At 36.5% G+C, this 12,908-nt stretch overlaps 1 protein-coding gene across 2 annotated transcripts in view; it reads right to left on the bottom strand.

The window, feature by feature from the left end:
* Nucleotides 1-4,378: 4,378 nt before the first annotated feature.
* The window catches only part of TBC1D23 (TBC1 domain family member 23), a 57,924-nt gene continuing 49,394 nt past the window's right edge, over nt 4,379-12,908 (bottom strand). For both annotated transcript variants that reach the window (XM_061380874.1, XM_061380784.1), the window contains 4 exons: nt 11,167-11,255; nt 8,660-8,795; nt 6,847-7,041; nt 4,379-6,027 (listed from right to left, as the gene is read on the bottom strand). In XM_061380874.1, the coding sequence (XP_061236858.1) occupies nt 5,946-6,027; nt 6,847-7,041; nt 8,660-8,795; nt 11,167-11,255 (502 nt within the window). In that variant the 3' untranslated portion in view covers nt 4,379-5,945. The remainder of the gene's footprint in view (nt 6,028-6,846; nt 7,042-8,659; nt 8,796-11,166; nt 11,256-12,908) is intronic.

The raw sequence follows: 12,908 nt of genomic DNA, 5'->3' as shown, positions 1-12,908 counted from the left end.
CTCCTCCTTCCATGGCATTTTCCAGGCAAGAGTACTAGAGTGGGTTGCCATTGCCTTCTCCGCTATGTGATGAGAAGAGGGGAAAAGAGAAACTAGGTTCAGACAGAAAATCGTCAACAGCAGTTCAGTCCTTCAAGGAGAGCCAACCAGTCCATCCTAAAAGATCAGTCCTGAGTGTTCATTGGAAGGACTGATGTTGAAGCTGAAACTCCAGTACTTGGCCACCTGATGAGAAGAGCTGACTCATTTGAAAAGACCCTGATGCTGGGGAAGATTGAAGGGAGAAGGAGAAGGGGACGACAGAGGATGAGATGGTTGGATGGCATCACCAACTCAATGGACATGAGTTTGGGTAAACTCCGGGAGTTGGTGATGGACAGGGAGGCCTGGCATGCTGCAGTCCATGGTGTCGCAGAGAGTCAGATATGATGGCGTGACTAAACTGAATATGCTGAAATCTGCTAATACTGTTTTAGGATATTTTTTATTAGAAATGATTTTTAATTTTTTTGTTTGTGCTTTTGTCAAATTCGGGGAATCAAAAAGTAATAAAACAAAAATTTGCTACCCTTTAAAATTTTTTTTTAAATAATTTATTTTTGGCTGTCCTGGATCTTAGTTGCTGCACAGACTTTTCTCTAGTTGCAGCGAGTGGGGCTACTCACTTGTTTCGGTGTGCTGGCTTCTCATTGTCCTGGCTTCTCTTGTTGTGGAGCACTGGCTCTAGGGTGCAGGGAAGCTGTGGGTCCCAGGCTTTAAGGCTCAATAATTATGGCACACAGCTCAGTTGCTCCATGGCATGTGGGATCTTCCCGGATCAGGGATTGAACAGATGTCCCCTGCACTGGCAGGTGGACTCTTCACCACTGAGCCACCAGAGAAGCCCAATTTGCTACCCTTTGTGGTCTGGAATAGTTCAAATTATATTGAAATATATCTTAGTTTTTAAAAGGATACTATAAAAAACATTTTGAGGACAATTAAGGGACATTTATTTCAGTATGAACTGGATATTTGTTGCTTTAATGACTGTTATGTGAAAACTGTGATTATGCCGAACAGTCTTCATCTGAGAACATGCATGCTGAAGTATTTAGGGATGAAGCGTCAGAATGTCTGACTTGAAAATGATCAGCAAAAAAGAAAATATGTTCTTAGTAACTATGGGGTTTTTGAAGCTTTAACAGACTAACTGGACTTGGCTTTGCAGCAGGAAGATCTTTAATAACCTTCTAACTCTATGTGCTGTGTGTTTAGTCGCTCAATCGTGTCTCTTTGTGATCCCATGAACTGTAGCCCGCCAGGCTCCTCTGACCATGGGGATTCTCCAGGTAAGAATACTGGAGTAGATTGCCATGCCCTCTTCCTGGAGATCTTTCCAACCCAGGGATAGAACCCAGGAATCCCACATTGCAGGCAGATTCTTTACCATCTGAGCCACCAGGGAAGCCCAAACATATTGCAGTGGGAAGCCTATCCCTTCTCCAGGGGAACTTCCCAACCCAGGAATCGAACTGGGTCTCCGATTGCAAATGGGTTCTTTACCAGCTGAACTACCAACCACCAAATTCTGCTATTCTTATGGTCTACTGAGGCTCCATATCGATAACCTCAAGATACACAGATGACACAACCATTATGGCAGAAAGTGAAGAGGGACTGAAGAGCCACTTGATGAAAGTGAAACAGGAGAGTGAAAAAGCTGGCTTAAAAATCAACATTCAAAAAACTAAGATCATGGCATCCAGTCCCATCAATTCATGGCAAATAGATGGGGAAAAAATAGAAACAGTGACAAACTTTATTTTCTTGGGCTCCAAAATCACTGCAGATGGTGACTGCAGCCATGAAATTAAAAGATGCTTGCTCTTTGGAAGAAAAGTTATGACTAAACTAGACAGCACATTAAAAAGCGGAGATATTACTTTGCTGACAAAGGTCTGTCTGGTCAAAGCTATGGTTTTCCAGTAGTCATGTATGCATGTGAGAGTTGGACTATAAAGAAAGCTGAGTGCTGAAGAATTGATGCTTTTGAACTGCAGTGTTGAAGACTCTCAATTGAGAGTCCCTGGGACTGCAAGGAGATCCAGCCATCCTAAAGGCAATCAGTCCTTAATATTCATTGGAAGGACTGATGCTGAAGCTGAAAACTCCAATACCTTGGCCACCTGATGCGAAGAACTGACTCATTTGAAAAGACCCTGATGCTGGGAAAGATTGAAGGCAGGAGGAGAAGGGGATAACAGAGGATGAGATGGTTGGATGACATCACCGACTCAAAAGACATGAGTTTAAGCAAGCTTCAGGAGTTGGTGATGGACAGAGAAGCCTGGGGTGCTGCAGTCCGTGGGGTTGCAGAGTCAAGGCATGACTGAGCAACTGAACTGAACTCAGTATTAGCTATTACAATCTGATGAAATGTCCTGGAGTTCAATAGTAGTGATGGTTGCACAACTGTGAATACACTAAAACCCACTGAACTGTAGGTAAACCTAATGATACACGGACTACATTTCAATAAAGATGTAATTTTTCAAGTTCAAGCTGTTAATGGCATAGGTGAAATATTACTTTCATTACACATTCAACCTGTGGAGTTGAGTCTTCCCTAAGTCAAACTGTCAATTTTAAGTAGAACTGCCAATCTATGACTCTAAATTTAGTATGTTAGAATATCATGTTAAGAAGTTTTAAAGGTACTGTGTGAAACATATCAGTGGCAAAAAATGGTTGAATAACCATCAGTAAAAATTTATCATCCCTACTAGAAACATGTGTTAATGGTGGGCAAGTGACATCAAATCTTAAGAGGATTGATTTTACACCTTAATAAGCAATACTAATTCCCAGGGATCTGGGAGAGAAGAGGGGTACTCTTTCTTTGCACTAAATTTCTTTGAGCCTTGGTTTTCTCATCTTGAAAAATACAGTAAATACCAAGCTCAAGAGAAACGCTGGGCTGGAGGAAGCACAAACTGGAATCAAGATTGCTGGGAGAAATATCAATAACCTCAGATATGCAGATGACACCATCTGCAGAAAGTGAAGAACTACAGAGCCTCTTGATGAAAGTGATAGAGGAGAATGAAACAGTTGGCTTAAAGCTCAACATTCAGAAAATGAAGATCATGGCATCCAGTCCCATCACTTCATGGCAAATAGATGGGGAATTAGTGGAAACAGTGGCTAACTTTATTTTTCTGGGCTCCAAAATCACTGCAGATGGTGATTGCAGCCATGAAATTAAAAGACACCTACTCCTTGGAAGGAAAGTTATGACCAACCTAGACAGCATATTAAAAAGCAGACATTACTTTGTCAACAAAGGTCCATCTAGTCAAGACTATGGTTTTTCCAGTGGTCATGTATGGATGTGAGAGTTGGACAATAAAGAAAGCTGAGTGCAGAATTGATGCTTTTGAACTGTGGTATTGGTGAAGACTCTTGAGAGTCCCTTGGACTGCAAGGAGATCCAACCAGTCCATCCTAAAGGAGATCAGTCCTGGGTGTTCATTGGAGGGACTGATGCTGAAGCTGAAACTCCAGGACTTTGGCCACCTGATGCAAAGAGCTGACTCATTCGAAAAGACCTTGATGCTGGGGAAGATTGAAGGCAGGAGGAGAAGGGGATGACAGAGGATGAGATGGTTGGATGGCATCACCGACTCAATGGACATGGATTTGGGTGGACTCCGGGAGTTGGTGATGGACAGGGAGGCCTGGCGTGCTGCGGTTCATGAGGTCACAAAGAGTCAGACACGACTGAGCGACTGAACTGAACTGAACCAAACTCATAATACTGCAACCCCTGCAATTCTGGAGGGTACACAGATACGGGTATCCCAGAGTGAATTCTAGTTCTCTGGGTATCAGACCAGCGCAGAGAGGATACAGCTACATAAGTGCCTGGTGCAATCAGTGACAAGTATTTTCATTTGATATTCATGAATAATAACTGGGCTATTAAGATGAGCAAACAATTTTAGACAAGTAGTTCAAGGGAGTAATTTACTACACATAGAATGTAATGTCATTAGTTTTAAACTCCCTCTTTCCTCTTACCCATCTGGATGAACACAAAGAGGAATCTAATACTTTCAAACCTGAAATTGGAACACTTCAATTCCACTGTAAGGATAGCCCTCAATCTCCTAATTTTGTGGTATCTGTAGAGATTTACAATTGGGTGGAAATGGATAAAGAGAGAGAGATACTGTCATTAAGAACAAAGTTTTGAGGACTTCCCTGGTGGTCCAGTGGTTAAGAGGCTGCACTCTCAATGCCTCCAGTGCCGAGGGTACAGGTTCTATCCCTGTTGGGGAACTAAGATCCTATGTGCATGTTGGCATGGCCAAACACAAAAACAAAAACCACAAAGTTTTGAGCAAATTGTACTGATTTATTTACAACTGTAATTTATAAAGAGTAACACAAACATCTTTACATTAATATTATGAAAAAAGTCCCATGGCTGAAATGGGCAAAAAATGAGACTTCAGGACATTTCTAAAAGGGGCACCAAAAGAAGGGGAAAAATGCAATACAACAGTCGCGGGGAGTTATAAATATCAAGTATTGTACCAGGTGCAGTTTCATGCAAATGTCTTCAACCACTCAAACTGTTTTTATTTAGATACGAGAATAAAATATCTTGAACTATGTTGCCTTTTATTCACTTGATTTCCTTTAAGTAAATTAAAATAACTGGCTGTAAACAGGATACATCTGAATATTTCTATCAACCCCTAGAGATAATCCATGACATTTTAGGACATGGCGGGTTGTGAGGACTTGTTACTTCCCAAACAGATTTTTGTAAGCAGTCATTCCATGGCCCCAAATGTGTTCCTGGATTTCTTTCACCAAATGTGTCTAACACAAAACTCAATGAATTAAACTGAGAAAGCTGCAAAATAAAGCAGACCACTTGCAGTTTTGTCATATTAAGAGAATAAAAATCATTTCAAACCACTAGAACTTTAATAAGAAAACAAAAAAACAAGAGAAAAATATTTCATGAAGTGATGATAAAAACTAGTTTATATAGCTCTCCGATCATCTAGCTTTTCTTTAAGTCAGTATTAGTGTGGTCACAGACATAATCTCACAGAAGATAAATCCATGTGTGCTCAGCACCTGTTTTGAAATATCCTAAATCAAATACTCCTCTTGTAATAGAGACCAATGACACTTGTAAAGATACAATTTTGTCCCCCAAGTGTTAATTTTAATCTTAACATGCCTACCTACTTATTATAATGCTTTTAACTGCTCCTTAGATACAATTAAGATGAAGTGTAGTATCTAAAGCACTCAGTGTTAAGATTATTAGCTAATGGTACAAAGATGACTTAGAAACTGATGTTTCAACATTTTACTAGCTGGTCTGAATTTGAATTGGCTGGAATCTTCATCCATTTTATTAAAAAGATTTCACTCTTTTTAAGAACAGAAATGGCAAACTAATTATTGATCTATATAATACTTTTTAGTTTCTGATACTGCTCAGTGGGTAAAACTAAATGTAGCAATTAAAGGGGTCTCTTCAGTGAATTCTATCTCTAATTTTCAGTGAAGACATTGCAAATACACATGTGTATGGTTGTTTTTAAATCTGAAACTGATGCATGTTCTCTTAAAACAGCTCTTCAAAACAGAACTGCATTCTGCACCCTTAGTTTATAAGGGCACAGGGTCAGCTACTTTCAAGTCATTTGATAACTGACCTTTATAAGAAATCATTTTACAAAACCAAAAATGCAAAAGAAAATTAAAAAAAAAATTTAACTGTCCAGAGATTGATTATAATAATTTATACTTTCTTAGACTTGCTATTTAAGCACCCCCATAAGCAAATGAAAGTCTCCAATTAGTATTCAGTCAGGAAAATATGTCCATATTTCTCTTGGTTGCCTTAATTTCTTTTGAAATAATTTTCGTTTATATTAACTTTCCAAAGCATCCAAAACTTTCATGATCTGTTGTTTTATGGCTTTGGTAGCATCTCCTGCATTTGGAATCAAATACCTATGGGGAGAAAAATATATGTTAATAACACTGCCTTCTGTTGAGGACTCAGATTCCACTTCCAATGGGGAAGTGACCCACAAACCCAGCACAGACGCCCTCCCATGTACTCCCCCCGTCACTTCTCTCAACATATACTCAAAAGTGCTATTTTGAAAGAAAGAAAATCCAAGTGCAAAATGATTTTTCTTATTGTGTAGAGCAAGGTGGAATGAACTGGAGATCAGGAGTCAGGAGGGCTATATTTGGTTCTAACACAAGCTAAGTGTGAAGATCTGTTAGTCACTCAATCCCTCTGGGCTTCACACTGTTACCTGTACGATTAAAGATGATTTAGCTTCAACAGCAATGTGGCTACAGCCCTGATGCCAGTCCAAGAACTGTTTGTCACTGGTCCGCAAGAAGGCGAGGAGGAGCCTGTATCAGACTGTTAACTAACTACATCATCCAGCACACTGCTTAGTTCACTGAGACTTTTCAAAACAAGAACTTTTTGATGAAGGAAAATAAAAACAGTGACTTACATTCCGAGAAAAGCTCATTTAATTGCAAAGCAGCATGTAGTGCAGCACTGATGTAGGGTATTCCTAAAGACCCTTCTGTCAAAGTCTGAAGTTAGCTATGGCACTTAATGAAATCATGTGCTAATGCCTAATCCATATATTACAACAAATTTGCAAGGAAAAGATAGCAAGAATACCAATAAAAGTGGTTCAGGTATCCTATTCCACCATCCATTTCCCCAAAGTGAGAAACAAATCATGTTTAATCATGAACTAATTCAGTAATTCAGATAATATCATCCTAAGAAAATCTTACCTTTCGATTGCCAAGATTTCTATTCCTGAAGCGCTACTGTTTCCATACTTGAAGGTAATTAGCTCAGGATGTTTTTTTTTGGATGTTATTTTAACTACAGAATTTAGTGCTTGTCGAGACTGTATATAGGCCAATCCTTTTCGTGAAAGAATCTCCCTTAAACAGTACATATGTGTTGCAGTAACCAACAGATGACTTGAGAGAGACAAAAGATTAAAAAAAGCAAAAAGAAATGTCATTCAGAACAGCTGTTACTTCAACAGTCCCAATTAAAAAAATTTTCAACTCCAGATGAAACTACTTTTGAAGGCAAAGGATCACTATTGATTTAAATAAGCTACTTAATAACAGCTTTTAATTTGCCTTTAGTTGTAGGCAAAATTAGTGTTTTATTGACAGATAAATTCTGTAACTATTTAAGAGTAAAGTTTATATTTAACATAATAAAAACTATAATTAGAAATTATTAAAAAAAAAAAAGAAATTATTAAAATAATGGATTTTTGGAATCTATTCTACATGTAGTATATTTGAAATATACTACCTTTCAGACTTTTAACAGCAAACTATCCTCATGTGACATACCATAGCATATACTTTATATCAAAGCAATACCTGGACTGCCTTACATATTTAGTAATATTCTGAAACGGGCCCCAAAGACAAAATAAGGATAGAATTATTAACACCCACACCATGCCTTGTGTCTCAGCTCACTTTTAGTATAGTAATAGTACTCACACACTTTTATGAAATACAATAAGACAGATATCCAGAATGAGGGACATTCTGCAGAAAACCTGACCTAGACTCAAAGGATTCACTCATCATGAAGAAAAGCGGGCAGTATGATGAGGGGAGCACTACTGTTGTTCAAGGGATGAGACTAAGGAGAGAGAGAAGGGAAATGCGATGTGTAAAACAGGACTAGACCCTGGATCAGGAAAAAAGGATAAAGACTATAAAAGATACCTTGGAGATACTGTGAAAAATTTACATGTGGTCTGCATGTTACATGATGCTCATTTTTAAGGTTTTTAAAGATGTGACAGTGTTATTGGAATTGTGGAGGAGACTATTCATATTCTTGAGAGATTTATGCTAAAGCACTTGTCATATTTATAAGCTGCTTCTGAGTGGTTTGACAACGGAAAAATGTGTATATGTGTATGTATTTACAAAGATATTTACACAGAGAGATGGGATACTGTGAAAAAAAGTTAAAAGTAGCTGAGTTTGAGAGAGGCTTATATTCTATGTACTATTCAACTTATCTGTTTAAATTTTTCCCAAAAAATTACCTAAAAAATATTTTTTTTAAAACCAAGATATATAATACAAGCTGACAGAAGAAATTCTATCTTACTGTACTTAGATACATAGATTTTCTTTCGCACTTAACCTTCATATCACGACTTCCCTAAATTCAATCTTACTTCTGAAGAAGGCATTTTAAGAAGTACCGAGGGACTTACCTGGTGGCACAGTGGGTAAGAATCCGCCTGCCAATGCAGAGGACACAGGTTTGGTCCCTGGTCCAGGAAGATTCCATATGCCATCAAGCAACTAAGCCCATGCGCCACAACTACTGAAGCCTGTGAGCTCTACCGCTCCAGCAGTTTCCAACTACTACTAAGCCTACATACTCCAACTACTAGAGCCTGTGCTCCACACAAGAGAAACCACCGCAATGCGAAGCCTGTGCACAGCAACAAAGAGCAGCCCCCACGCCCAGAAAGTCCATGCACAGCAACGAAGACCCAGTGCAACCAAAAATGACATTTAGAAAAAATTCAACTTAAATAAAAAGTACCTAGGAAACATGTGTCCACTTTCTTTCACTTCTTTACAAGGAAAATGATGCTTGACATCTGGCTTGTTTATCCAAGTCTGAATGTTCACAACCTCTTTTCTATCATCATCTGACATTGAAGAACTGTCGATTTCATCTGTAAAGAATTTAAGATTTAAAAGTGGGTATCACCAACTTTAAAAATGATAGCCTGAAAAAATTTCAGTAGTATTTTAAACAGACAGATTGAAAAACAATCGATTCTAACCCAGCTACTGTATTTCCTGTGCCAATGATATTAATATAAAAGTACTATGATGAAACATCACTACATATGGTAAGAAAATCAAGTGAAAATATTACATATATACTTTTATTACAATATTAAACTACCTGAGGAATTTCAACCTTTTTGATTTATACAACGTAACTCTAATCTATGACTAGTCTGTAGGGAGATGGTGGAATTGTCCAATCTTTATATTACCACCTATCTTGAGGGCAAAAATGGCTGAGTTCTTTTTCTCTTGCTGGTTTCTTTTCCTTTTTTGTTTATTGAAGTACAGTTGATTTACATAATTATATCAGTTTCAGGTGTATAACATAGTGATTCAATATTTTTATAGATTACACTCCATCTACAGAATTACTGGCTTCTGATTCTGGGGGAAAATAACAACTAAATAATCCTGGGATAAATAAGTCTATTTAGTGGGGTTTTATGTGAGAGAAATGTAAGACATTCCTGTTATTCTGTTTTTCTAATTTAAGAAAGGGAATTACACTCCCTAGAGTTAATTGCAGATGTTCTTCTCTTCACTTTTCAAGAAATCAAAATACAAGAGACATAGCAAAAAAATGAAATCTCACGTATCTATTCACTTCTAGCTTAAATAAAAATTAAGCCCTCATGGATTTCTGCCCAATCACATCCCCATTTCTTTTCCACCAAGAAACAGTGACTATCTGAATTTGGTGTCACATCTTTACTTTTAATCAAACAAGAATATTATTAAATAATATACTGTTTTGCATTCTAAATTAACATAAATAATAGACTGCTCAACTGTATTCTTCTCCAACTGCTACCCTATTCCCAACATTATAAATTTTACCCATGTTGACAATCATAGCTCCAGTTTTCTTATTTTCATTTCTGTGTAATTTTCCAGAGTGTAAATACATATGTATAGATATAAAAACATGATATGTGAAAATACACCAACATTTCTTCATCCATTTCCTTCTTTTGTTAATGGAATAACAAATATTTAGGGAAAGACAGACTGATAGGTAACAGGAAAATGACAGAAGAGACAGAGCAAAAAGGAGAAAGGGAAACAGTTACAAATAGCATACAGAAGTTTATGAAATAGAAGGTAAGAATAGCTAGAGAAGGTGTTGGGGAAAAGCTATAAAGAAATAAAGTACAATGTACTGATTATTTTGTTATACTATAAAAGAGAAAATGTACTTTTAGAGTTTTTATACAGGGATATAAAAATATTATATAGAAGAAAAATAAAAATTCTGTGTATTTGCTTCAAAAAAATTACATATAGAAAATTATTTTCCCTTCAATGCAGTTTTCAGGAAGGTGACTGTAATATACACTAAACTGTCAAATGTGAGTCCCTCTAATCTGGCAATCTTACTGGGAATTATTTACCCTCTAGATACACTTGCAAAAGTTCACCTAGATATATGTGAATATACATTCATGTACGCACACACACACACACACAGATAGCCACTGCTATTTGCAATAGTAAAAAGAACTGGAAAACTACCAGGGTCAACTGGGAGAAGACTGATTTAATTATGGTGCATTTGTATAACAGGAAGTCAGCTGTGGGCTGAGGTGGAAAATATACAATATGTATTACTAAGTGAAAAAAGCAAGATGAGATTTGGGAGTATTCTTCTTCTTGTTTTGTACTTTTATATACAACATATATTTAATATATAGTATATATATTTATACATTTTTTCTAACTCAACACACATTAATACTAATTATGATCACTTAGGGTAATCTGAGCAGTGGGATTATGAACAAAAACAATAATTTTTTAAAACATAAAGACAATCACGAATTTCCCTGGCACAATATCCCCATCTTGTGGCCCTTTAGGATATTGCCTCCAGTTTCAAAAGGCTCTTTTCAGAGGTCTCAATTTTGAGATTTCCTGAACTTGAGTCCCACAACTCTTAATCCCCTACATGGCTGAATCAAGGGGATTTACGTCCAATCCCATGGATTTAAATACTATTTATACCCTGATAATTCCCAGATTATCACCGGCTTAGACATCTCTCCTCAACTAGACTCCTGTAATTATTGCCTACTCAGCATTTCTACTGCATAATTTAAGGCATCTAAAACCAAACTCTTAACAGAAAAACCACAGACTCTCCAATCTCCTCTACAGAATCTCACTGTGTCTTGCTGGTCCCAGAACGATCTCTACAATCACTCCTGATGCCTGAGGAAAGCAGTCTGTATACAGAGAAGTGTAGTACCACACCTGTGTCGTATTCTTCCTCATCCCCGATGCTGAAAACAGGCTTCACACCACGATAAGGCTTACCCACTCTGTCACTGCTGCTCACATGCCTATAATTCAGAGAATTGTAAGAGGGAAATCATCACTTAAGTTTCTAAAGATTTTCCCCAAGTATCATCTGAATATTAAAATACAAATGTTCTTTGTCCACCCCCTACCTCACCATGTACCACCCAGTTTCAGGCCAGCTATGTTAAGGAAATTGAAACAAGATAAGGAAATCATGTTAGCAAAAGTGGCACAAGGGCTTGGTGTGCAGAATGCTTTCAAATCTGTAAAAATTATGGTTTAAACAATTTTAATGTTCACATAAACCAATGCACTGGGACATTCCTTAACCTCTGAGCTCTGTGTCCTCAGCTGTAAAACGGTAATGACAATATCTACTTTTCCTGGCTACTGTGAAAATTAAATCAGTTAATATCTGGTAAAGCTCTTGAAATAATGTCTGGCATACAGCAAGTGCTACATACATGTTTCTTAGACACAACAGTTTATGAAACCAAATATTCAAATTCTAGTAGGAGTGCCTAAGGGCTTCTCATTTGGGTACAGATGTCTTAAGGCTTTTCCTCCCATTTTTTGTAATTTCTGTTACTTCTGTCTCAATAGAAACTAAGATGCTACTTCTTTTACATAAATAAACCATGAAAATTCTCAAGTGAGAATAAACCACTTCATTCTCAAGTGGCAGAAACAAACAACATGTAAACTCAAACTTAATTAGTTCTGTAGGAAGTTCTCTTTTTTATATAAAAATCAATACCTTGTTACTTTTCAGGTAATCTCCAATAAACCAAGAAATACAATTAAAATATTTAGACAAAATATTACATGTTTCTGGAGAAAGAGTACTATTTGTAGGATAAAGTTCAGCTAAGATAATCTATGATGAAGGAAAATTGTGACTTGCTTTTTCCCTTGTCATGTTAAGATAGAATTCAATTAAGTTGTCTTAGAATTCAATTTTTCCAAAAAAACAGAGATCAAATCTATATTTTAAATAATTTCTTAATACATAGCATCAATAAAAATAATGACCTAATTTGGTTAAAATAAGCTTAAATCTTTACTTCTCCCAAAACAATATTCCTTAACAGAAAACCAACAAGAGTTGAGTGTATGACAGAATTGTAAATTAATCAATACACTGCTTACAGTTTAAGTTAAAATCATAAAATCATTTGATTTTTATGCTAAAACATATCTAATGTAAAGTTATCCTATAAATTAGCAAATTTTACTCATTAAAGACAAAAATATGAAAGAAATAATTAAATCTATGCACTCAGATTCAGCTCTCTAACAAAAGGCAAAGACAAACACAGCTTTATGTAACAATACATTTGTGTCATCTAGATTATAAAATTGTATGAGATTGTGTTATTGGTTCTCTCCTGATATTAAAGCATAATTAAACTTCTATAATATAGAAAGTAACGAAGATAATGTTTACAGTAAATGCTTGTACCAGAATGTTTGTATGAATAAAGTGACATCCAAAAAAAAGATACCAAGCTATACATTATTGAGCAAAATGTATACTACAATGCAGTTTTTATAAACAAGATGGCTAAAGATAACTAACAAAGTTCTTAAAAGACTATCAAAAACTGAAACTCAATATCTGGACTCTTTAAAAAGCAGTCTATCTATGCTTTTTTGCAGAAACAAAATCTACAAAATAGTCTGAATAGATTTTA

This window comes from Bos javanicus, chromosome 1 (genome assembly GCF_032452875.1).
Source record: "Bos javanicus breed banteng chromosome 1, ARS-OSU_banteng_1.0, whole genome shotgun sequence".
In the NCBI taxonomy this organism is placed as follows: Eukaryota; Metazoa; Chordata; class Mammalia; order Artiodactyla; family Bovidae; genus Bos; species Bos javanicus.
This window is presented reverse-complemented; position numbering and strand designations above follow the sequence as displayed.